This window comes from Cetorhinus maximus, chromosome 3 (assembly GCF_964194155.1).
Source record: "Cetorhinus maximus chromosome 3, sCetMax3.hap1.1, whole genome shotgun sequence".
Taxonomy (NCBI): Eukaryota; Metazoa; Chordata; class Chondrichthyes; order Lamniformes; family Cetorhinidae; genus Cetorhinus; species Cetorhinus maximus.
In genome coordinates this window covers 66,040,755-66,066,935 of record NC_135881.1, presented here as the reverse complement: position 1 = coordinate 66,066,935, position 26,181 = coordinate 66,040,755, and the positions used below count along the sequence as shown (strand labels likewise).

At 44.9% G+C, this 26,181-nt stretch overlaps 1 protein-coding gene across 1 annotated transcript in view; it reads left to right on the top strand.

Moving 5' to 3' along the window:
* LOC144674102 (V-type proton ATPase 116 kDa subunit a 1-like) overlaps nucleotides 1-26,181 on the top strand; it is a 215,139-nt gene that overhangs the window by 182,989 nt on the left and 5,969 nt on the right. The window contains exons 16-17 of the mRNA XM_078535614.1: nucleotides 3,612-3,719; nucleotides 6,917-7,034. Of these exons, the coding sequence (XP_078391740.1) occupies nucleotides 3,612-3,719; nucleotides 6,917-7,034 (226 nt within the window). The remainder of the gene's footprint in view (nucleotides 1-3,611; nucleotides 3,720-6,916; nucleotides 7,035-26,181) is intronic.

The following is a 26,181-nucleotide window of genomic DNA, read 5'->3' as shown; positions in this document are numbered from 1 at the left end:
TACCCTGTCCCCCACCTCGATTGCCTGTGCACGGAATGCAGCACCAGGACAGCAGTTGATCCCCCCCCTCAGCAGTCATCTCTGAGGCTGGCCAGCACTTGTCCTCGGACACCATCGCCCCCACCCCCTTCAGCAGTCACCTCTGGGGCCAGGCACCAGTTGCCCCTGCCCCCCTGTAAACAATGGGCGAGTTGTGGAGAACGCTGCTGCTCACTCACCTTAGTTCCCCCAAAGTGAAGGCCGCCAAGTGCGTGTCGTCTGCGCGCTGTTGTGAAACATGTCGGCGTGCTTTCCCGCCTACATGGACGGATGAGACGGCAGGTTCCAAGAGCCTGGCGGGATGGCCTTTTAATTATATGCTAATGTATTACAATTAGCTCCCCGCCAACCGATGGCGGGAAACGCAGCCCGCAGCTGGTGGACTGAGCAAACGATCACAATGATTCATGCCGTCGTGAAGCAGGTCGCGCCATATTTTCAGCGCACACCACCTATCGCGTCTGCCATTAGCGGGCTCGGAAAATTCCGCCCTTTGTTTCAGACCCACTCCTCTCTCCCTCGAACTGAATATAAAATTCAATATTATGGTTGCTGCTAGGGGTGCCTTCACTCTGAGATCATTAAATACTCCCATCACATTGCAAAATACCAGGTCTAGTATAGCTTGCTCTCTCATTGGCTCCAGAACATGCTGTTCTAAGAAACTATCCCGAAAACATTCAATGCACTTCTCATCTAGGCTATCTTTGCCCATCTGACTTTTCCAGTCTATGTGTAAATTAAAGTCTCCCATGATTATCTCCATGCCTTTCTGACAAGCTCCCTTTATTTCTTCCTTTATGGTCAACCTGACCATGTAGCTACTGTTAGGGGGCCTATACACAACTCCCACAAGTGACTTCTCATTTCTCATCTCTACCCAAACCATTTCCACATCCTGGTTTACTGAACTTAGGACATCCCTCTCTATTGTGCTAATACCATCATTAACTAACAGAGCCACCCCTCCTCCTTTTCCTCGCTTCCTGTCCTTCCTAAATATCCTGTACCTTTCAATATTCAGGTCCCAATCCATGTCCTCCTGCAACCCTGTCTCCATAATGGCTATTAAATCATAATAATTTATTTCTAAGTGCCCTCTCAGTTCATCTGTTTTGTTTTGATTGATATGTGCATTCAAATACAGAGCTTTTAGTTTTATCCTTTTATTCTTTTTATAACCTCTATCTGTTAATTTACTGTTAGATTTGTACTCTCCATCCCTTCCTGTCACAGTCTGTTTTTCATTTCCCGCAATAATACCTTTTTCTCTTGTCTTCTCTCTCTGCTCTTTGATTTACCTCATCTTCCCAAATTTGATCCCTTGCCCCCAATATTTAGTTTAAAACCCTCTCCACTTCCCTCGTTATGTGGCTCGCAAGAACACCAGTCCCATCAAGGTTCAGGTATAGACCATCGCAACGGTACAGATCCCATTTTCCCCAGTACTTGTGCCAGTGCCCCATGAACTGGAACCCACTTCTCCCACACCAGCCTTTGAGCCACACATTCATCTCCCTAATCTGATTTGTCCAATGCCAATTTGCGCATGGCTCAGGTAATAATCCAGAGTTTATGACCTTTGAAATTCTGCTTCTTAATTTGGTGCCTAGGTCCTCATACTGACTGTGCAGAACCTTCTTCTTTGTCCTGCCTATTTCGTAGCAGCAAAGAACAAGCAGAACATTCAGATCAAAGTTAAATATTTTGAGACATTAGTGAATCAAGAAGTATAAACACTTGTGAGGGACTTCATCAAGCATAATGGCCTGGAATTTTGCTGAGTTGGAGGCATCTGAGGGCCTTTCAAAATGGCGACTGGGATCTGATTCCAAGATTCCCAATCCCATTCCCAGGGTTTCTGATTTTTACCATGGCCTTTTAAGAGTGTGAGCTGATTCAGGCATGTGTCCGCACTCTGCATTCCCAACCTGGCCAGCTCTATTGCAGGGATAAACATATCCAAGTCCCCCACAATTTTCACGGAGTCGGGCCAGTTTTTCAAATTGACGTGATTCACAGCTCTGCAGTGGTGTCACAAGCCATAGAATGCATGAAGGAACTTTTTGAAAGTTAAGTTCCCTTGCCAAGGCATGCCCACCACCCCTTGTGGCCCCTCATGCTCCCCATGCTGAGGGATGCCCCCCCACCTACCCCCTATGGCCCCTCATGCCCCCATGCCAGGGTACCCTCCCCACCCAACTCCCATGGCTCCTCATGCGATGGCACTCCCATGCCTATTCATACTGTATAGAACTAATGAACACTATAGTGACAATAGCATGTGTTTAAAAAGCTTAATATGAAAGTCATTCATTTATAACTTTCCACTTTCTTAAAAAATAACTACACTTTACTACAGGTCAATAAAAGTGTCAATCATCCAGACCCTTTATAGTATCAATAGCTAAAACTGCAAGCACTTAAAAACTCTTTATCTTGTATAAATAAACATTATGCAATTGACAGCATAGATCAGAGAGCCAGAGCTGTCAATCAAGCAATGCTTTCCCTGGGCTCATGAGCTCAGGTGTTTCAACAGGCTAATGTATTTCTGGGTTCTCAGCCAAGCCTCATTATTTATTCTTGGCTGAGACCCAGACATCCATTATAGTACTAAAACACCGTAGCACGGGGCATGAGGTGGCATAGGGGGTGGATGGAGGGCAAACCTTGGCATGGGGGCATGAGGGGCCATAGGTGGGGGCATAAGGTGGCAAAGATGGAGTAAGGTGGTCTGAGAGGCGAGGGCTAGAGGGACTTACTTTTGTCATTATAACTTCCGAGATGGGTGGGTCAAGCCGGGAAATTTCCCGGCTCCCGCTACTTGCCCTGAGGATGATCATTAAAGATTTGTATTATTTGTTCATGGGGTAGGATGTCGGCGTTGATGGAAAAGCTAGCATTTATTGCCCATCCCTAATGCCCTTGAGAAGATGGTGGTGAGCCGCCTACTTGAACCGCTACAGTCTATGTGGTATAGGTGCACCCATAATGCTATTAAGTAAGTGGTTCCAGAATTTTATCCTAGTGATGACGAAGGAACACCAATATATTTCCAAGCCAGGATGGAGGGGAACTTCGATGTGCCTGCTGCCCTTGTTCTTCTAGATGATAAAGGCAGGAGGTGGTGTCAAAGAACTAAGAAGCGATTAGAATTAGACATGATGCATGAGGAGGAATCAGAGCTATGACAGAGACAGAGAAAATATGATGAACCTTGATATAGTGCCATCTAGGGCTGTGTATACTCCTGAATAACATTACAAGAAAGGGTGTGATTGAACACTTTGAATTAGTAAGAAAACTGGTTTGCATATTAAATATATTATATAATGGTGTCCACCACTAATAATTCTAACAGATCGACAGGAATTCCAAACACACAGACAAGTGTTCAGCATCTGCCTTGTGATCACATACTTAAAAAAAGGATAACATGAGGTTCTGTAGCCGCTATTAACAAAATTAGAATTGAAGCTGGTGATATGAACATTTCTATTGTTTTTCTCTATGATAACCTCTTTTGTGCATCCTAGAAGTTTCCTAAAAATATGTTTTCCCCCTGCCAGAGGAGTGTCCAAACATTTTTGGTTCTCATTGCTCTGCTCGCAATTCCGTGGATGCTCCTTATTAAGCCCTATCTGCTGTACAGTGACCACCAAAGAACAAAGCATAAGGTAAGCACATATCTTACTTGTCACCATTTTGAGTCTAGAAGCTACTTTTGGTGATATTAGTAGATGATTGCTTAATGTGTTCAAGTGACCTTCCTCTGTCTGGTCTTTTACATAAACATTGAGTGTTTATTTTAAACTGATGGATCGCCCATGGTTTTGCTCACAGCAAGGTAAAAGTAGCATTGCTTTATAAGCTCACTGGCATAACAACATGTAAGTAACTGTGTTTAATTAGCCTGTCCTTTTAAAGCCACAAGGTTTAATTGCTTCTAATAGGCAGATCCTCAGGTATCCTGTTTGTCTGATTGTCAGCTCCTGCATATCATTGAGAGATGGGAAGACATGAAATCAGAAGCACAAATTAACTCTAAATTTTCTTAATCACAACAATTGTAGGTGTCTCAAGGGCCTAAACATTCCTTTATCCTTTTGTTAGGGAATAGATGGTCCTACTTATAAATTTATGCTATTCCACAAGATAAGAGGGTTCAAAGGCATTTATTGGCATTCATGGGAATTAAGCAGTCAATGATAATTATTATAATTAATTACACATATACAAGAATTTATTAATATTTACATACTATATATACAAAGAGCCAGACTTACAAGGTGCTGAAGAATTTACCATGTCACAAGTATTGGAGCTTTAAGCTTAAACAGCTGGCCAAGCCTTGTTGAATTCTGAATTGTCTATTCTAGTGCCTCTTTGTATGCTTTCTTCACTCTGGTTATGTGGGAAACTGCAAATTTCAAAATATAAACTCATCCAAGTCACTGGTCTTCAGTTTAAGAAAAAATAACTCCCAAACCTTCACTTTTTCTGTGCTGTCAATCAAGTCATTCAACTAGAGACAGTTACAGGGGCTCAATTCGTCTGGCAGCATCGGCGGAGAAGAGCAAAGTTGACGTTTCGAGTCCTCGTGACCCTTCAACAGAACTAAGTAGAAATAGGAAAGGGGTGAAATATAAAACAAAAACAGAATTACCTGGAAAAACTCAGCAAGTCTGGCAGCATCGGCGGAGAAGAAATCAGTTAACGTTTCGAGCCTTCATGGCCCTTCGGCAGAACTGGAGCATAGTTAGAAGAAAGGAGAAATATAAATTGGTTTAAGGTGGGTGGTGGGGGGGGGAAGAGACACATTGAGGGTGTGGTGTGATGATTGTGGAGATGAGCAGATAATCAAAAGATGTCACAGACAAAAGGGTCAAAGAGGTGTTGAAGGTGGTGGTCTTTGTCTGAGAAAAGTGCTAATTAAGAATGGAAGACAGGATATTCAAAGTACAGCTCTAGTGGGGGTGGGGTGGAAAGACTAGAGGTTTTAGTTTTAGATTTAAAAATAATGGAAATAGGTGGGGAAAGAAGAATCTATATAAATTATTGAAAAAAAGCGGGGGGGGGGGGGGGGGGGAAGAAACGGGGTGGGGATGGGGGGAGGGGGAGTTTAAGATCTAAAGTTGTTGAATTCAATATTCAGCCCGGAGGGCTGTAAAGTGCCTAGTCGGAAGATGAGGTGCTGTTCCTCCAGTTTGCGTTGGGCTTCACTGGAACAATGCAGCAAGCCAAGGACAGACATGTTGGCAAGAGAACAGGGTGGAGTGTTAAAATGGCAAGCGACAGGGAGGTTTGGGTCTTTCTTGCGGACAGACCGCAGGTGTTCTATAAGCTGGTTTAAGGGGGGGGTGGGAAGGGGGTGGTGTTGTTGGGACAAGCAAGCAGTGATAGGAGGAGATAACCAAAAGATGTCACAGACAAAAGAACAAAGAGGTGTTGAAGGTGGTGATATTATCTAAAAGAATGTGCTAATTAAGAGTGGAGAGCAGGACAAGCAAGGTAGCTCTAGTGGGGGTGGGGTGAAATAAACGATGGGTGGAATACATTTAAAAATAATGGAAATAGGTGGGAAAAGAAAAATCTATATAAATTATTGGAAAAAACAAAAGGGAGGGGGAAGAAACGGAAAGGGGGTGGGGATGGAGAAGGAAGTTCAAGATCTAAAGTTGTCGAACTCAATATTCATTCCGGAAGGCTGTAAAGTGCCTAGTCGGAAGATGAGGTGCTGTACCTCCAGTTTGCGTTGAGCTTCACTGAACACAAACTAAAGATGCATTCCTGCCCCTCAGCAGAAATTCTAGGATCACACCACAAGGCTACAATAAACAGGACCATTGTGTCACCTGCCCCAGTTTCACCCCTCTCCCACCAGTCCCTGGCCATCCTTCCACAATGAGCACTTATAATGGAAGGAACTTCTCAACACACACTAAACTACGCCCTGCAATAAGCAGAAATGTAGTAATCACAACAGCCCCCTCCCCCGACCCACCCATTTCCACTGAGCACACATAAGATTTTGGAGCCAACCGGCCTGTGGCCCTTCCACCTAAGCACTGCTGAGGTAATTCAAACCTACACACTTGGCCAAGCAGCCCACTTTCCCCTTGCCCCCTTGCCATACATTTCTGATTGATCATAGTTTTAGCAGAGATTGGAACCCACAAACGCTACTGTGCAATTGAAAGAGCCCAGAATAATTTCTGAATAAACTACAATGATATAATAAGTAATATTCTTTTATCAATTAATTTTGATTTACTCATATTATCACATTATTTTATCTTAATGCAGCCTTATGAGTAAATGTACAAATTGTTAATGAATTTTGAGAATTTAAATGGTTCTCCTATTAAGGTACTCCTGTGTGACAACTCAAAAGTTTCTATCCTCCAGTCTGAGCACACTGAGGCAGAAATTAATGGGGAAAGAGACAAGAGCCATTGGGAGGAAGAAAAGGTAAATTATCATGGAAGGGTAAGGTAAGATGGTCATATCAATCAATAGTAAGTTTATTAGCATTTACTAAACATTAATGGATACTCACAATATAGATGTTTCTGTGAAAAGCTCAGACTTTAGTCAATCATATGTTAACACTTTTCCCACGTTAAGCCCACTTTCTAACTAATCTCTTCTACATCTAAGGCCACTTTGCAATACAGTGTAAGAACATTATTTTAAAAAAGTTAGTTTTCCCAATGTGCAACTATATCATTAACTTACAAAAGATCACTCGCATGTAATATTAAAGTTATAAAATTCTACAAGTATTCCATATTAATTTACTGATGTTTTAAAGTGCTTGCTGCATTGCTCATATTGAGATATGAATGCATATTTATTACATTTAACTCAACAGTTCAGCTTTGGCGATATCTTTGTACAACAGGCTATCCATACTATTGAATACTGCCTAGGCTGTGTGTCAAACACTGCCTCATACCTTCGCTTATGGGCCTTAAGCTTGGCTCATGCTGGTGAGTATTAATAGCATAAGTTTCCCATTACCTAGTAGTGTCACTGATAACATCTCAACTGCCAATTGTTGGGAATCTGAGTGATTTTTATGGGCTGAAGGATATCAGGACTGAGAAGTGGAGCATTTTGATTTTGTAGGATCCAGTGCCAGCATCAACCTCGTTTGAGTCAACAGAACAAAATCAGAAAATTAATAATTGTATACTGCTCCTAATTGTGGGGAGAGAACATAACTGCAGTCAATTCTAACTTAGAGCAAGTTTTGAATGTAAAATAATGCAAAATACAACTGTGTTAACAATTTATCTGCCTTATTCTTAAGAATGAGATACAGGAAATGGGAAGAGGGCATTAATTACCATTGACGCTTATTTACATAAATTCTCACCAGACATTAATAAGAAAATAAACTTCCTGCTAAATGTTCAATACACAGTGCTACAAAAGACAATTCACTCCTGCAACAGTATAGTATTTGTTTTTCCCATGTCATCCTTGCAGCCTTCTGCGTAAAATGTTACTTTGTGCCATGGACTTGCACAAACAAAAAATGATAGAAATAAACCAAATTCACATAAGTTCAGATCCTTAGAACATCTCCAGAGACCACTTCTAGATACAAATGCCCAAATACAGCCACACCACTTACCCTACTGAGGTTTGAGTGATCAGTGCATGGAGGCAGAAGAAATGGGCCTTCAGTAAAGTGAGGACACATCAATGTTCTTTTTTATTCATTCATGGGATGTGGGCATTGTAAAGGTAATGGTGAGCTGCCTTCTTGAAGCACTGCAGTCCATGTGGTGTAGGTACATCCACAGTGCTGTTAGGGAGGGAGTTCCAGGATAACCCAGTGATAGTGAAGGAACGGTGATAAATTTCCAAGTCAGGATGGTGAGTGGCTTGGAGGGAAATTTCCAGGTGGTGGGGTTCCCATGTGCCTGCTGCACTTGTCCTTCCAGATGGTAGTGGTCAGGAACTTATTTAACAAGCAAATAAGGTGCTATCTAAGGAACTTTGGTGAGTTCTTGCTGTGCATCTTGAAAATGGTACACACTGCTGCCACTGTGTGTCGGTGGTGGAGGGAGTGAATGTTTGAGGATGGGGTGCCAATAAAGTGGGCTGCTTTGGATGGATGGTGTCAAGCTTCTTGAGTGTTGTTGGAGCTGCACTCATCCAGGCAAGTGGAGAGTATTCCACCACACTCCTGACTTGTGTCTTGTAGATAGTGGACAGGCTTTGGGGAGTCAGGAAGTGAGTTACTCGCCGCAGGATTCCTAGCCTCTGACCTGCTCATGTAGCCACAGTATTTATATGACTAGTCCAGTTCAGTTTCTAGCCAATGGTAACCCCCAGCATGTTGATAGTGAGGAATTTAGTGATGGTAATGCCATTGAACGTCAAGTGGGATTGGTTGGATTCTCTCCTGTTGGAGACGGTCATTGCCCAGCACTTGTGTGGTGCAAATGTTACTTGCCTCTTGTCAGCCTAAGCCTGGATATTGTCCAGGCCTTGCTGCATTTGGACATGGACTGCTTCAGTATCTGAGGAGTCATAGATGGTGCTGTACATTGTGCAATCATCAGCGAACATCCCAATTATTACTTTAAGATGGAAGGAAGGTCATTGATGAAGCAGCTGAAGATGGTTGGGCCAGGAACACTATCCTGAGGAACTCGTGCAGTGATGTCCTGGAACTGAGATGATTGACCTCCAACAACCACAACCACAATGTCAAGGGCAGCCACTCTTACCTCATTTCTGGAGTTCAGATGTTTTGTCCATGTTTGAACCAAGGCTGTAATGAGGTAGCACTGTTGATGATGCCTTCCATCACTTTATTGATGATGGAGAGTAGTCTGATGGGGCAGTAATTGGCCAGGTTGGATTTGTTCTGCTTTTTCTGTATAGGACATAACTGGGCAATTTTCCACATTGCGGGGTAAATGCCAATGTTGTAGCTGTACTGGAACAGGTTGTTCCATTGTAAGTTCTCAAGCACAAGTCTTCAGTACTATTGCCAGAATATCATCAGGGCCCATAACCTTTGCAATATCCAGTGCCTTGAGCCGTTTCTTGATATCACGTGGAGTGAATCAAATTGGCTGAAGACTGACATCTGTGATGCTGAGGACCTCCGGAGAAGGTAGAGATGGGTCATCACTTGGCACCTCTGGCTGAAGATTGTTGCAAATGCTTCAGCCTTATCTTTTGAACTTATGGGCTAGGCTCCCCCATCATTGGGGATGGGGATATTTGTGGAGCTTCCTCCTCAAGTGTGTTGTATAATTCATGACTGGATGTGGCAGGACTGCATGATTTAGATCTGATACACAGGTTGTGGAATCCCTTAGCTCTGTCTATTGCTTGCAGCTTATGCTGTTTGTCACCCAAGTAGCCCAAGTCATAGCTCCACCAGGTTGACACCTCATTTTTAGGTTTGCCTGATGCTGCTCCTGACATGCCCCCCTGCATTCTTCATTGAACCAGGGTTGATCACCTGGCATGGTGGTAATGGTACAGTGGGAGATATGCTGGGCCATGAGGTTACAGATTGTACTGATGGCCCACATCACCTCATGGTTGTCCAGTCTTGAGTTGCTAGATCTGTTCAAAATTCATCCCACTTAGCATGGTGGTAGAGCCACACAACACCATGGAGGGTATCTCAATGTGAAGATGGGACTTCATCTCCACAATGATTGTGTAGTGGTCACTCCTACCAATACTGTCATGAAGTATCAGGCAGGTTGGTGAGGATGAGATCATGTTTTTCCCTCTTGTTAGTTCCCTAACCACATGCCGCAGACCCAGTCTAGGAGCTTTGTCCTTTAGGACTCGCCCAGTTTGGTCAGTAGATGTATTATCGAGCCGCTCTTGGTGATGGACATTGAAGTTCCCCACCCAGAGTACATTCTGTGCCCTTGCCATCCTCAGGGCCTCCAAATGGTGTATGTGGGACTTGGTAATCAGCAGGAGTTTCCTTGCCCATGTTTGATGCCATGAGATTTCATGGGGTCTGGTGTCAATGTTGAGGACTCCCAAGGCAACACCCTCCTGACTGTATACTACTGAGCCGCTACCTCTGCTGGGTCTGTCCTACCAGTGGGACAGGACGTACCCATGGATGGTGATGGTGGTGTCTGGGACATTATCTGTAAAGCATGATTCCCCGAGTACGACTACGTCAGGCTGTTGCTTGACTAGTCTGTTCAACAGCTCTCCCAATTTTGGCACTAGCCCCCAAATGTTAGTAAGCAGAGCTTTGCAGGGTCAACAGGGGTGAGTTTGCCATTGTTTCCAGTGCCTAGGTCAAAGCCGGATGGTCCATCCAGTTTCATTCCTTTTTGGCTTTTTGACACAACTGAGTGGCTTGCTTGGCCATTTCAGAGGGCAGTTAACAATTGAACACATGGAGTCACATGTAGGCCGACCAGGTAAGGAGATTTCCCTCCCTAAAGGACATTAATGAACCAGGTGGGTCCCGTGGTTATCATCAGACTTTTAAATCCAGATTTTTATTGGGTTCAAATTCCACTATTTGCTGTGGCAGGTTTCGAACCCGGGTCCCCAGAGCATTACCCTGGGTCTCTGGATTACTATAACCAATTCTAAAACAATTATTATATGTCACTACCTCACTGCTTTTACCCCACTGCATCGCCCTGCTGAATATCTTGGGAACACCAGCAGTCACCAGCTGGCTCAGGATGTGCCAGGTTCCCTTCCAAGGAATAATTTCACTTCACCAAATGGCAACTTTAAAGAAATGGCCATCTTGGCCCTCCCTGCCAAAAGGATTTTGAAGCCCATTATTTTTCATTAATTGTTGCCCCAAGACTCCAAACAAGCCGCTGGAGAATAGGGGCGGACTTTTCCATGCCACTAGCGTGGAACTGTGATCATCCACTTAGCCCGCCGATGGCAGGCCAAATTTCCCGCCAACGGTCATCAAGGAGCTCATTGTAATACATCAGCATAACATTAAAAGGCCATCCAGCCAGGCTCTTGGACCACACTGGATCATCCGTCCACATCGGCGGGAAAGCACATCAATGTGTTTCACAGCAGCACAGAGGCAACGTGCACTTGGTGGCCTTCACTTTGGGGGAACACAAGTGAGTGAACAGCATCATTTTCCTCAGCTTGCCATGGTCGCCGGTTGCTTTGCAGGCTTCACGGGTGCCTGGGGGCCCGGGGGAAGTGCTGCCCTGCCTCAGAGGTGAATGTTTTTGGGGGAGGGTGGTTTCCAGGAGCAGCTACTGCCCAGCCTCAGAGGTGACTGTTACTGACATCAGCGGTGGGGGGCAACTGCTGCCCTGGCGTTGGATCCCATGCACAAGAAATCAAGGTGGGAGGCAGGGTAGGCAAGGGAAATGGCCAGGCAGTAGGGATACCTGTATAAACTGACCACTCCTCTGCGACTGAGACAGTTCAGGCACAGCCACAGTGATATGACTGGGGTTAGGCTCCTAGCCTGCCTACCCACGCAAGCAATGCGGAGACACCGAAGTGCCACCAAGCGCTCCAGACCTTACCCCCCCTACCCCCCAACCCCCCAACCCCCCCTCCACCAGCACAGACCGCGAGTCAGCGACCACTTTTCTGGACCACAGAGCAGTTGCACTGCAGATGTTGTACAATACCCTCGACAATGCTGACCATGTAGCAGTCACTGCTGGACACGCTTAATGTCCCTTGCAATCTTAGCAAGCCAGTTAGAACCTGTCTCCCCCATGTCGCAGGCTGACAGGGTAGCCATGCAGCGCACTCATCTGTGGCCACCCAAGGAGTGGCCAGCACTCTCCGGAAAGCACTAAGGGGCGGACACACAGGGCCAGGAGAGGCCCTAAGTACACCCATGCTAACCACGTCTCTCTCTTTCATGCCACAGGAGGACCATACCAGGAGCATGCAGCCTTGTCACCTAGCTGTATGCCTGATGGCCAACAGGGAATGAAGAACATGGAGGAGAGAGCGAGTGAGGCTCCTGGCTGCGCAAAAGCAGGAGCAGCAACCTCAGGAAGAAGGGGCTGCTGGGATTCCCGCACACGCTGCCCAGGAGCGACAGTGAGCCATGGCTGGTTGGCACCACGCGACACCCAGGGTCTATAGATGCTGCCTGTCATTCCTGCAGATGACCAAAAACCTGTGTCGCTGATGACTGCACATGTCTAGGGACCTGGCCACTCACATCTGCCACTTATTGCAGGACTTGGCGTCAAGGGGACATGGAGGGCATCCACTGCCAATGGCTGTGAAAGTGACCATGGCGCTCAATTTCTATGCCATTGGTTCCTTTCAGGGCTCCAGGGCTCAATAGGTGACCTCTGCGGGATATCACAAGCCGCCAACCACAAACGCAACCATGAGGTCACGGATGCCATCTTCTCAAGGGCACACAACTTTGTGCATTTTGCCCAGGACCGGGACAGCCAGGATGCAAGGGCCATTGGATTCGCCCATATCTCGGTATTCCCACAGGTTAAGGGTGCGATCGACTGCACCCATGTGGCGCTCAGGTCTCCATCACTGCACACGGTGGAATACATCAACAGCAAGGGATTCCACTCACTGAATGTGCAGCTAGTATGCGACCACCAGAAACACATCCTGCAGGTGCGCGCACAGTTTGCAGGGAGTGTGCACGATGCCTACATCCTCAGTCTGTCACAGATCCCTGGAGTCTTCCAGGGTCCACAAAAGTTGCAGAGATGGCTCCTCGGGGACAGGGGCTACCTGCAGAGGACGTGGCTGATGACACTGAGCAGCGGCCTCAGACTGCAGCAGAGCGACGGTATAATGAAGCTCATGATGCAGTCGCAACGTGGTGCAACAGACCATCAGGATGCTGAAGATGAGGGTCCAGTCCTGGACCGGTCAGGTGGAGCCCTGCAATATAGTCCACAGGAGGTGTCACGCATCGGTGGTGTCTAATGCGGCCTTTACAATCTGGCGCTCCAACGGGGAGATAAGCTGGCTGAGGATGAGAAGGAGGAGCTGCACATCTGCTCCGATGAGGAGGATGCCGACGGGGTGAGGGTGAGGAGGTCCTCGGAGGTGACGATGACAGGGATGAGGCCCTCGTACTGGCTAGACGAGGCAGGCGTGCTCAGAGGCTCTCATAGCTGCTAGATTTGAGGAGGATGATGATGACATGCAGTGAGATGACCCCATAGATCCTCACAGCCCATTTGTGAACGTTTGACTCCAGTCTGGCTTATGGCAGCACAAATAACCTCTGTGAGAATGCTCCTGTCATGAAAATGCAGTGGAGGCCCTTATAGTCGTTTGATTGCGGGAGGATGATGACTGTTATGACATAGCAGTTGGTAAAGACTGTTATGTAAAATCCCAGAGGGAAACTTTAAACAACTGTCATAACCTATATTTTCAATTGGTATGTTTGAGATGTAACTGAATTCGGAAATCAACCCACCACACCTCCAGAGGTTTTTATATCAAACTAAATGAAACATTTATTAATTTACAACAAGGTATTAATCACATACACATGTCTACAAATTACTACCATCAGAACTTTTAACAAATTCCCAAATTAATCTCCATGAAGGCAACAATAAACAATAGGCTTAAACAGATACCAGGCAAAGCATCTTTCACTTTACAAATTCAAAATGAAGTTCCTTTCAATTTGGTTCCTTTTCAGACAGTTGTAGGCTTACAGCTGCTTAGATATTACATGCCTCTGCCCTGCACATGCAAACTCCTTTCTGTTATACCCATACTTTCCCTTTGAAGGCAAATTCTCTTTGTATCACCAGGCCCTTTGAACTCCACCTCTTCTAATAATAAAACCCCTTTCATAGTACCAATTTTATTAGTAATATAAACATTGCTTGGTGTCTCTTAGCTAGGTGCAAGATTTCACCCCCAGTCTTTGAAGGGTTATTCAACAAAATGCAAATGTACTCTTTACTTTATTGTTTACATCTCAAAACTACTACACATCAAAGCACCCAGACTAGCTGGTTTTAATCCAATTAAGACACACACAGACACACCCAAAGACTAAATCTCTATTTTTAAAAAATAATTTCCAATAACATTATATACATTAACATCTCTTCAAGACATTCCCCCTTCCTATCGAAAAATGAACCACCATAATCTTAAAAGACGGCTTCATTTTTAATAACCCATATCACACTACCAGCAACATGTATAATCCGTAGATTAAATGGTTGTAATAATAGACTCCACCTGAAAAGTCTTGCACTTTTGTCTCGAAATTTGTCCACAAACTTCAAAGGATTGTGGTCTATATAAACAATTGTTTCTGATTAATTGTTTGCAACATAAATTTCAAAATGCTGCAATGCTACCACCAAACCCAAGGTCTCTTTTTCGATCTCTGTTGCACATTCAGTTTCTGTGAAAAATACACTATCGGTTTTTTAATTCCAGTGTCATCGTTTTGTAACAGTATGGCCCCAACGCCTATATCGCTTGCATCAACGACCAACTTGCATTGCTTGGCATAATTGGGTACTGCCAAAACTGGTGTTGTAGTTAATACAATTTTCAAACTATCGAATGACTTCTGACACTCCAGGGTCCATTGAAACGTTTTGTTCTGTTTCAATAGTTCAGTCAGTGGAGCAACCACTCAGCTAAAATTTGGTACAAATTTCTGGTAAAACCCACTCATGCCCAGAAATCTCAAAACATCTTGTTTTGTTGTAGGCACAGGGAAATCCGCAATAGCCTTGACTTTCGCAGCTCTCGGAGCCATCTTACCATGTCCAATGGTATGGCTTAGATACGTAACTTGCGCTTTTGCAAATTCACTTTTAGCCAAGTTCATCACCAAATTACCTTCTTGTAGTCGAATAAATAATTCTTCCAGATTCTGTAAATGCTCCTCCCATGTCTGACTGAAAACTATTAGATCATCAATATGAACAGCACAAATACTTACACCTGCAATTACTTTATTTGTCAGTCTTTGAAATGTTGCAGGTTCATTATTCATACCAAATGGCATGACTTGGCCACTTGGCGTTACAAAAGTTGATGTCTCCTTTGCTGTCTCCGACAATGGTAACTGCCAATATCCTTTTAGCAAGTCAATCTTTGTGATAAATTTCAATTGTCCCACTTTCTCAATGCAATCTTCCAACCATGGTATGGGATTTAAATCCGCTTTTGTCACTGCATTCACCTTTCGATAGTCCACACATAATCTGTGTGTTCCATCTGGTTTTGGTACCAATATAATAGGCGAACTCCAGTTACTGCAACTAGACTCAATGATATCATTTTCAAGCATGAAATCAATTTCTTTTTGTACTTGTGATAACTTTGCTGGATTTAATCTATAAGGATGTTGCCTTATTGAAGATGAAACTTGTACAGAGACATCATGTATAGCTAAATCTGCCTTCCTCAACTTATTTCCACAAATAGGTTTGTGTGACTGTAATAGCTTTTCCAAATCAATTTAACACTTGTTTGGAAGGTAACTCAATATTTAATTTAAATTTTAAGCACCCCCTCATTATCGAATTTAAGTAGAGAAAAATCAATTTCAGAGTCCTGCACATCTACCTCTTTTTAATCACCCACCATTACTAATATCTCTTTTTGTTCCTCTTCCCGGTCAAAGTACCTTTTAAGCATATTTACATGACACACCCTCAGCTTCTTTCTGGAGTATTTATCACATAATTTACTTCACTCAATTTATTTTCAGTCCTGTAAGGCCCATTAATTCTTGCATTTAATTGATTACTTAGTACTGGTAACAAAACTAGTGCTATCTCTCCAGAAACAAAACTGTGAGCTTTAGCTTTCTTATCTGCCTTCACTTTCATCACTTGCTGAGATGCCTTTAAATGCCAACTCACATGCTCTGTTCAATCTTTCCCTTAAATTTGATACGTAATCCAGGAGAACAGTTTTTGAATTTTGACCCACCAATTTCTCATGAATCAATTTCAATGGTCCCCTTACCTCATGACCATAAACTAGTTCAAAGGGGCTAAAACCAGTCGGTGCATTAGGAGCATCTCTAATAGAAAATAACAAAAATGGAATTCCTGTATCCTAATCCTGTGGATAATCCTGATAGTACACTCTCATCATAGTTTTTAAAGTTTGATGCCATCTTTCCAAAGCTCCTTATGACTCAGGATGATTTAAACTGTTGATTTAAACTGTTTTATCCCCAAACTGTTCATTACTTCCTTAAACAGCTGAGACATGAAATTTTAACCCTGATCTCATTGTATTTCCTTAGGTAAACAGTATCTTGTAAAAAATTTAATTAATTCCTACACAATCCTCTTAGTTGTAATATTTCTTAAAGGTATGGCTTCAGGAAACCAGAGCGGTATACGTTGTCTCTATTTTTAACGCCCGTATCTATCAGTCAAAATTACTTGGTTTTGCTCTTTCAAACTTGATATAAGTTTGCCCAGGCTGTTTTCTCATATTCCTAAATTTTTGCCTGTATGCTTCAGAAACTAACTCATATGCACTCAAAATAGCCTTTTTCACCACATCATAATTCACCGACGTTTCTTCTGATAGTGAAGCATATACCTCAATGCGCTCTACTGACTAAATTAGAGTGTAATAATAATGTCCAGATTTCCTGTAGCCATTTCAGCTATTTATCTAGCTTCTCAAATGAAATAAAGAATGCTTCAATATCTTTTCCCTCAAACTTTGGAAGAGCTTGTACAAATTTAAACATCTCTCCACTGGGTTCGACTCTGGAGATGAGTCCCTACTGGCATCTATTTTAACTGCCAACATTTTCAGTTGGAATTCTCTCTCTCTCTTTTTCTCTTTTCTCTCTCTCTATCTTCACAATTTCTAATTCCCTTTCCTGTATTCTTTCTCTCTCCTGCCTTTCTGCATGCTCCCTTTTAAATTTCATTTCTCTGTCCTTTCCTTCTAATTCAAGTTTTTTTCAGTTCAAACTGAAGTCTCACGACCTCCACCTATCACTCACCAGTGTCAAGTTTCACTTCCAACTGTAGATGCTGTGCTATGCTTTTAGTTATATCTGCTTTCCTAGCCCCCACAGGTAGCCCCAATTTTAACTTATCTGCCAACTCTGTTAATTTACTCTTGGTTGCTTTTTCCAACCCAATCAGAGTTTTATCTTCTACTCCAAGACAAGTCTTAGCATTTGCCAAAGCCATCTTTCAGTCTCACCACTTCTAAAATAACTCACCAACTTCTGAATTCAAAGTGCTTCTCACACTCGTAACCTTAAGATTCACCAATTCCAAACCAATCAAGGAATTATAAATACTATCCCAGATAAGCCCCCATTTGTTATGACACAGCAGTTGGTAAAGACTGTTGTTTAAAATCCCAGAGGGAAACTTTAAACAACTGTCATAGCCTATATTTTCAATTGGTATGTTTGAGATACAACTCTGAATTCAGAAATGAACCCATCAAGCCTCCAGAGGTTTTTATATCAAACTAAATGAAACATTTATTAATTTACAATAAGGTATTAAACACATACACATACTGACAAATTACTACTATCATAACTTTCAACAAATTCCCAAATTAATCCCCACTAAAGCAACAATAACCAGTAGACTTAAACAGACACCAGGCAAAGCATTTTTCACCTCACAAATTCAAAATGAGGTTCCTTTCAATTTGGTTCCTTTTCACACAATTGTAGGCTTACAGCTGCTTAGATATTACATGCCTCTGCCCTGCACACGCAAACTCCTTTCTGTTATACCCATCCTTTCCCTTTGAATGCAAATCATCATTGTATCACCTTTGAACTCTGCCGCTCCTAACAATAAAACCGCTTTCCAATGCAAATTTTATTAGTAATATAAACATTGTTTGGTGTCTCCTAGCTAGGTGTGAGATTTTACCCCCAGTCTTTGAATAGTTTATTCAACAAAATGCAAATGTACTCTTTACCTTCGGCTTACATCTCAATACAACTATACATCAAAGCACCCAGACTAGCTGCCTTTAATCCAATTAAGACATACAGGCACAAAGAATCACAGAGTCACAGTGCAGAAGAGACCCTTCGGCCCATCGAGTCTACACCGACACGTGAGAAACACCTGACCTACCTACCTACCTAATCCCATTTACCAGCACTTGGCCCATCGCCTTGAATGTTATGACGTGCCAAGTGGTCATCCAGGTACTTGTTAAAGGGTGTGAGGCAACCTGCCTCCACCACCTTCCCAGGCAGTGCATCCCAGACCGTCACCACCCTCTGGGTAAAAAGGTTTTTTCTCACATCCCCCCCTAAACCTCCTGCCCCTCACCTTGAACTTATGTCCCCTCATGACTGACCCTTCAACTAAGGGGAACAGCTACTCCCTATCCACCCTGCCCATGCCCCTCATAATCTTGTACGATCAGGTCGCCCCTCAGTCTTCTCTGCTCCAACAAAAACAACCAAGTCTATCCAACCTCTCTTCATAACATAAATGTTTCATCCCAGGCAACATCCTGGTGAATCTCCTCTGCACCCCCTCCAGTGTAATCACATCTTTCCTATAATGTGGTGACCAGAACTGCACACAGTACTCTGGCTGTGGCCTCACCAAGGTTCTATACAACTCCAACATGATCTCCCTACTTTTGTAATCTATGCCTCGATTGATAAAGGCAAGTATCCCATATGCCTTTTTCACTATCCCACTAACATGTCCCTCTGCCTTCAGAGATCTATGGACACACACGCCAAGGTCACTTTGTTCCTCAGAACTTCCTAGTATCATGCTGTTCATTGAATACACCCTTGTCAAGTTACTCCTTCCAAAGTGTATCACCTCACACTTTTCAGGGTTAAATTCCATCTGCCACTTATCTGCCCATTTGACCATCCCGTCAATATCTTCCTGTAGCCCAAGACACTCAACCTCACTGTTAACCACTCGGCCAATCTTTGTGTCATCCACAAAATTACTAATCCTAACCCCCAAATAGTCATCTATGTCGTTTATATAAATGACGAATAATAGGGGACCCAGCACAGATCCCTGTGGTACGCCACTGGATACTGGCTTCCAGTCACTAAAACAGCCTTCTGTCATCACCCTCTGTCTCTTACAGCTAAGCCAATTTTGAACCCACCTTATCAAATTACCCTGTATCCCATGTGCATTTGCCTTCTTTATAAGTCTCCCACAGACTAAACCTCTATTTAAAAAAAATAATTTCCAATAACATTATATACATTAAAATCTCTTCATGACAATGATGACATGCAGTGAGGACACGCCATAAATCTTTACATAGCCTCTGAGAATGTCTGACTGCTGACTGCCCAAGGGCAGCTTGTTTGCCCTCCGTGATCAGGGTCATATCAAAGACACGCAGCCAAGAAACTTTAGAAGCAACTGATGCTTTGTCCGCCTTCAGCACCTGAGCCCTTCAAGAACTGGAGCACAGCATCAGTGGTCCCAGGGGCCAGTCCCTCCTTAAAGGTTCTGAGAGCACATGGAGAGAATGAGAGAACTCTGTTGCACCTGCCCACTACATTCTGGCAGTAATGACAAGCACCGCTGAGGTGCAGGCATCAGTAATGTTTCCAGGGAGTGTGCGGCCAGACAATCACTTTGGTCTGAAGGCTGCACAGAGCACGGGGAAGAGGCCCTGGACTGAGACACCTGCCTTTATCTTGTGCAGAAAGGTTTCAGATCTGAGTGACAAGAATACTGCTCATCAGAACAAGGAGCCAAAGGCAGGAAGACATTCTTAAGAGTTTATTGACAATAATGAACAGTAAGTGATTAACACCCGTGCACAGGCTATGCAGCTGATTCTCCTTAACTTTCCTAACCCTGCTGCTACGTCTTGGTGCTCCCCGGACATCCACAGTGGAGGTGGAAGCAGCCTGCTGACTGTGGCGCCCTGCCTGTGATGACTTTGGCAGGCGTCCTCTGGAGGGCCGAGACTTGGATGGCCCCGGGCTTCTTTCAGGGTCCTGCTGTGTGGCAGTGGCACCCTCCTCGGCCTGTGAAGCTGGAGCTACTGAGGTCACAGGAAGAGGGGATTCAGATGGCCGGTCACTTCCAGAGTCACCTGGATGGATGGGCCCGGAGTGCACAGCTGCTGATCCTTCTTCCTGTGGGTGCCCGCGGGCCCCTGGCTGACTCCTTGAGGGGAAGGGGTAGCTGCAATGAGACCAAGCTGCCCTGCACCCCTCTCATGTACACACTGTTGTCGGGCAACTATGGCATCAGCGATGGAGTTGAGCCCATGCAGCAATGCAGGAGCGACATCCTGGACCAAGGTCTCCATGGCAGCCACCGTCCTACCAGTGTTGACCTCAGTGCATTGGCATGCCGGTGCTATCACCTCAGCCTGAAGGCAGACGGACTCCTCCGTCGTGCCTTGCAATCTGAGGAGTATAGCGGACATCCATTCCTAGTGTCCCCGAGCTTGCCTTTGCAGCTCCAGCAACTGTGACATGACTGAGTCCAGAGGCTCGACATGTGACTCAGACTCAGCAAATTTCTGGCCTCCATCAATTGTCAGAATGCCGGAGACCTGGGAAGTCCCTGCCGCCACCTGCTGTGGATCAGACAGTGCGATGTGCTCAGCAGATTGTTATCCCGTGCCTATTCTAAAGCTAGGTCCCACCGAGGTGTGTGTCTCTGCACTGTGAGCAGTGTGACGGGACTTCAGGGAGGGTGCCTCCAGGTTCCTCAGGGCTTGATTGGAGGCCCTGGGTCATGGACTCTGTCGGCTGTTTGGCAGATGTGCCTGCGAAAGCAAGGAGAGATAATTAGTGAATGGCAGCAGCCTATGAAACAGGACACATCACTAACAGTCTGATGGATGTTGTACTGCTGGATCCTCACTTGGTAGAGCTCACCATTAGCACAGGACCAATCCAGATCGTGGCCGGCCAGCTGGATGGCTGTTTTCAAAGTCTGGGGGGGCCTTGATTTCATGCATTCCACCATTCGTCTGCGACCTCTCTCTCTTGTTGTGCGCCAGTTTGTCCTGCATGGATAGATATGGAGAAAGTGTAAGCAGGACGCCTGCCAGGCCAGATGATAAGTATGCCTGGCCTGTGTGGGTGGTGAATGGTCCCGTGGACGGGATGAGGACAATGACAGTGTGTGTGAGAGAGTGAAAGGCAATGTCCCTTGAACTGGCAGTGAGTGAGGGCCCTGTGGATGTGTGATGGGTTTGTGAGTGTGTGAGTTGACAGTGATGAGTAGAGTGACTTACCCTGGCAGAACGGAAGAGATCATTCATCCTCTTGCGGCACTGGGTGGCTGGCCTCTTCTGAAGGGCATTGGCGCTGACCACTGCTGCCACCGCCTCCCAAGCTCCAAACTGGATTGGTCACATTGCTGTCCATCCTGCGGCCAGAGCGGTGGTACAGGACATCCCGGTGGGCCTCCACAGCATCCAGCAGTCGCTCGAGGGACCTGTCATTGAAACGGGGTCTGTGGTCTTTTTCCCTTTGCTGGCCATGTCTTATGTGCAGTGAGCTGGAAGCAATGAGCGTTGTGCTTGCGGCTGGACAATAAACATGGCGCCCGGCGTGACGCGAATGAGACCCTGCCCGGCATAGAAACAGCATGTTTCCCCGGGAGTGCATAACTAATAAGGCGGGTTTGGGATGATATGGCGTGAAAACCCGCCATCGTGGCCGGTGGGTAAAACGTTGTTTTACCCACCCGCTACTGCACTTAACGCAAATTTGAGGAAATTCCGCCCATAGTCTCAGGCCCACACTTCTCTCCCTCAAACTGAATGTAAAATTCAAGCATATTATGGTTGCTACTACCTAGGGGTGCCTTCACTATGAGATCATTAATTAATTCCATCTCATTGTACAGTACCAGATCTAGTATAGCCTGCTCTCTTGTTTGTTCCAGGACATGCTGTTCTTAGAAACTATGCCAGAAACATTCTATGAACTCCTCATCTAAATTACCTTTGCACATCTGATTTTTCTAGTCTATATGTAGATTAAAATCTCCCATGATTATCACCGTGCCTTTCTGACAAGCTCCCTTTATTTCTTCTTTATGCTCCATCCTACCATGTGGTTATTGTTAGGGCGCCTGTCTCCCACAAGTGACTTCTTGCCTTTACCATTTCTCATCTCCACCCAAAACATTTCCACATCCTGGGTTCCTGAATTTAGGTCATCCCTCTCTATTGTGCAAATACCATCATTAACTAATAGGGCCACTCCTCCACCTTTTCCTCACTTCCTGTCCTTCCTAAATGTCCTATACCCTTTAATATTCAGGTCCCAATCCATGTCTTCTTGCAGCCATGTCTCTGTAATGGCTATCAAATCGTAATTATTTATTTCTATGTGTACTCTCAGTTCATGTTTTGTTTCAAATGCTTCATGCATTCAGATACAGAGCCCTTAGTTTTATCCTTTTATTCTTTTGATAAACTCTGGCCTCATCTGATGATTTACTGTTAGATTTTGTATTCTCTATCCCTTCCTGTCACGGTCTGTTTTTCATTTCCTGTAATAATACCTTTCTCTTTTGCCTTGTCTCTACTCTTTCATTTATCACATCTTCCCAAATTTGTACTCTTGCCCCCACTATTTAGTTTAAAACCCTCTCTACTTCCCTAATTATGCGCCTCACAAGAACACCGGTCCCTGCACAATGCAGCTGTAGATCGTCCCAAAGGTACAGATCCCACTTTCCCCAGCATTGGTACCAGTACTCCACAAACCGCAACCCACTTCTCTGAGTTTTGAGCCACGCTTTCATCTCCCTAATTTGATTTGTCGTATGCCAATTTGCACGTGGCTCAGGTAATAATCCAGAGATTATGACCTTTTGAGGTTCTGCTTCTTAATTTGGTGCCAAGCTCCCCATACTGACTATGCAGAACCTCCTTCTTTGTCCTGCCTATGTCGTTGGTACCAACATGGACCACGACAACTGGATCCTCCCCATCCCACTGCAAGTTCCTCTCCAGGCCCGAGCAGATGTCCCAATCCTTGGCACCAGGCAGGCAACATAGCTGTCTGGACTCATGCTCTTTGCTGCAGAGAATGGTAACTGTACTGTCCCCTAATACCACTACATTCTTTGTAACTCCCCACCCCCGCTTGAATGGCTTCCTGTACCAGTCATGGCCAGTTAGCTCATCCACCCTGCAGCCCCCACTCTCATCCAAACAAGCTGAAAAAACCTCAAACCTGTTGGTCAATTGCAAGTGCTGAGGCTCCTGCACTCCTGTCCTCTGGGTCCCCTTACCTTCCTCACTTCCAGTCACACCCTCCTGTCTCTCGTCGGGACCTGGAAAAATTTATTAATTTTGCTTCTAACCTCCACCCCTCCATCATTTTCACATGGTCCATCTCTGACACTTCCCTTCCCTTCCTTGACCTCTCTGTCTCAATTTCTGATGATAGACTGTCCACCAATATCCATTACAAGCCTACCGACTCCCACAGCTACCTCGACTACAGCTCCTCACACCCCGCTTCCTGTAAGGACTCCATCCATTCTCTCAGTTCCTTTGCCTCCGTCGCATCTGTTCTGATGACGCTACCTTCAAAAACAGTTCCTCTGACATGTCCTCCTTCTTCCTTAACCGAGGTTTTCCACCCACGGTCGTTGACAGGGCTCTCAACCGTGTCCGGCCCATCTCCCACGCATCCGCCCTCACGCCTTCTCCTCCCTCCCAGAAACATGATAGGGTCCCCCTTGTCCTCACTTATCACCCCACCAGCCTCCGCATTCAAAGGATCATCCTCCGCCATTTCCACCAACTCCAGCATGATGCCACCACCAAACACATCTTCCCTTCACCCCCCCGGCGGCATTCCGTAGGGATCGTTCCCTCCGGGACACCCTGGTCCACTCCTCCATCACCCCCTACTCCTCAACTCCCACCTACGGCACCTCCCCATGCCCACGCAGAAGATGCAACACCTGCCCCTTCACTTCCTCTCTCCTCACCGTCCAAGGTCCCAAACACTCCTTTCAAGTGAAGCAGCATTTCACTTGCATTTCCCCTAACTTAGTCTACTGCATTTGTTGCTCCCAATGCGGTCTCCTCTACATTGGAGAGACGAAACGCAAACTGGGCGACCGCTTTGCAGAACACCTGCGGTCTGTCCGCAAGAAAGACCCAAACCTCCCTGTCGCTTGCCATTTTAACACTCCACCCTGTTCTCTTGCCCACATGTCTGTCCTTGGCTTGCTGCATTGTTCCAGTGAAGCCCAACGCAAACTGGAGGAACAGCACCTCATCTTCCGACTAGGCACTTTACAGACTTCCGGGCTGAATATTGAATTCAACAACTTTAGATCTTAAACTCCCTCCCCCCATCCCCACCCCGTTTCTTCCCCCTCCCTTTTGTTTTTTTCAATAATTTATATAGATTTTTCTTTTCCCACCTATTTCTATTATTTTTAAATCTACAACTAATACCTTGTCAGTCTTTCCACCCCACCCCCACTAGAGCTCTACCTTGAGTGTCCTGCCATCCATTCTTAATTAGCGCATTTTCTTAGATAATATCACCACCTTCAACACCTCTTTGATCCTTTTGTCTGTGACATCTTTTGATTATCTGCTCCTATCACTGCTTGCTTGTCCCTACAACCACCCCCACCCCCTCAACTTCTCTCTCCCCCCCACCCCACCTTAAACCAGCTTATATTTCACCCCTCTCCTAACTATACTCAGTTCTGTTGAAGGGTCGTGAGGACTCGAAACGTCGACTCTTTTCTTCTCCACCGATGCTGCCAGACCTGCTGAGTTTTTCCAGGTAATTCTGTTTTTGTACAGAATAGAACAATGTCACCCAGTAGTGGCAAAGAAGTGGGAAGGCGAGAGGATGATGGTGATCAGGTTCTCAATAGAGAACCATAATAGAACCATAAAAGTTTAATTAAATGACTGAACAAAATGTTGAGCATTCTTGAAAGTAAAGGAAAGCTAGAAAAAGACCATTCTGTGGGACCAAAGAGGGAGGCAATCCTGGTTGGCTTAAGCTTTATTAAAAGGGCATCATTTAACATTACTTTTCCTTCCTCTGATTTGTTCTAATGAACTCAAATTTCCACACCCATGTTCATACTATGTACCATAGGCAAGAATTGCCAAAGTCATGTGCCAAATCTTCAGCTCTGTAGGAGCTTAACACCACGTAAATTATGATAGAAATAGTCCCCAGAAGGTTCAGTGCTCAAAAATTAAGTATCTGGTCCAGACATCTTTCACCCACAAACCTCAAAGAAGTTGGAGACTGAAACAAGGGAAGATTTAACCTCCATTCTTGTAAATTCACTAAACTCAATAAATATTCCTGAGGATTGGAAAATAACTAACATAACTTCCATTATTTAAGAGGTATAACTAAACATGGAACAAAGGTAATTAAATACAGAGCATTCAGAACCAGTTACCAAATGCAGCCCACGTAGCTGAGGATAGTCATAAATCAAATGTCAATGCAATCAAATAGATATTCCCACTCAATATGAATTGCTATGGAAACTGCAAAGATCCTTGAAAATCCACTGAACAGACAACAATGTGGTTGACTCTTAAATGCCCTCAGAAATGGCTGAGCAAACCACTAAAAAGTCTAAAAGGAATTAAACCAGATGGACCACCCAGCATTGATGTAGGCACCGGAGATGACAACAGCAAACTTGACCCTGCGAAGTCCTCCTTACAAACATTTGGGGGCTTGTGTCAAAATTGGGAGAGCTGTCTCACAGACTAGTCAAACAACAACCTGACATAGTCATACTTATGGAATCATACCTTACAGATAATGGGTGGAATTTTTCGTGACCTCTGGTATCAGGTGCATTTGGCATCGTGAGCGGACGATATGGCAAGAAGGTCAAACATCAGTTTCGCAACATTGTGAAACCAGTTTGCAATCATCCGCTGTGCCCATCAATGGCAGGATGCATTTCCCGATGTCGGGAACATCATTGTAACACATTTACATATCATTATAAGCCCAGCTCGCCGGAATCATCCCCCCCACACTGGATCACCTGGGCACCATGCCGACACGTTTCCCAACTGTACATAAATGACATGCACTTAGTGAGCTGCACTTTACTTGGGACTTCGAGGTTTATTTGTTTACCTTGCTTCGGGCAGCTCTAGCAGTCATCGGCGCCAGGCTTTGCAGATAGC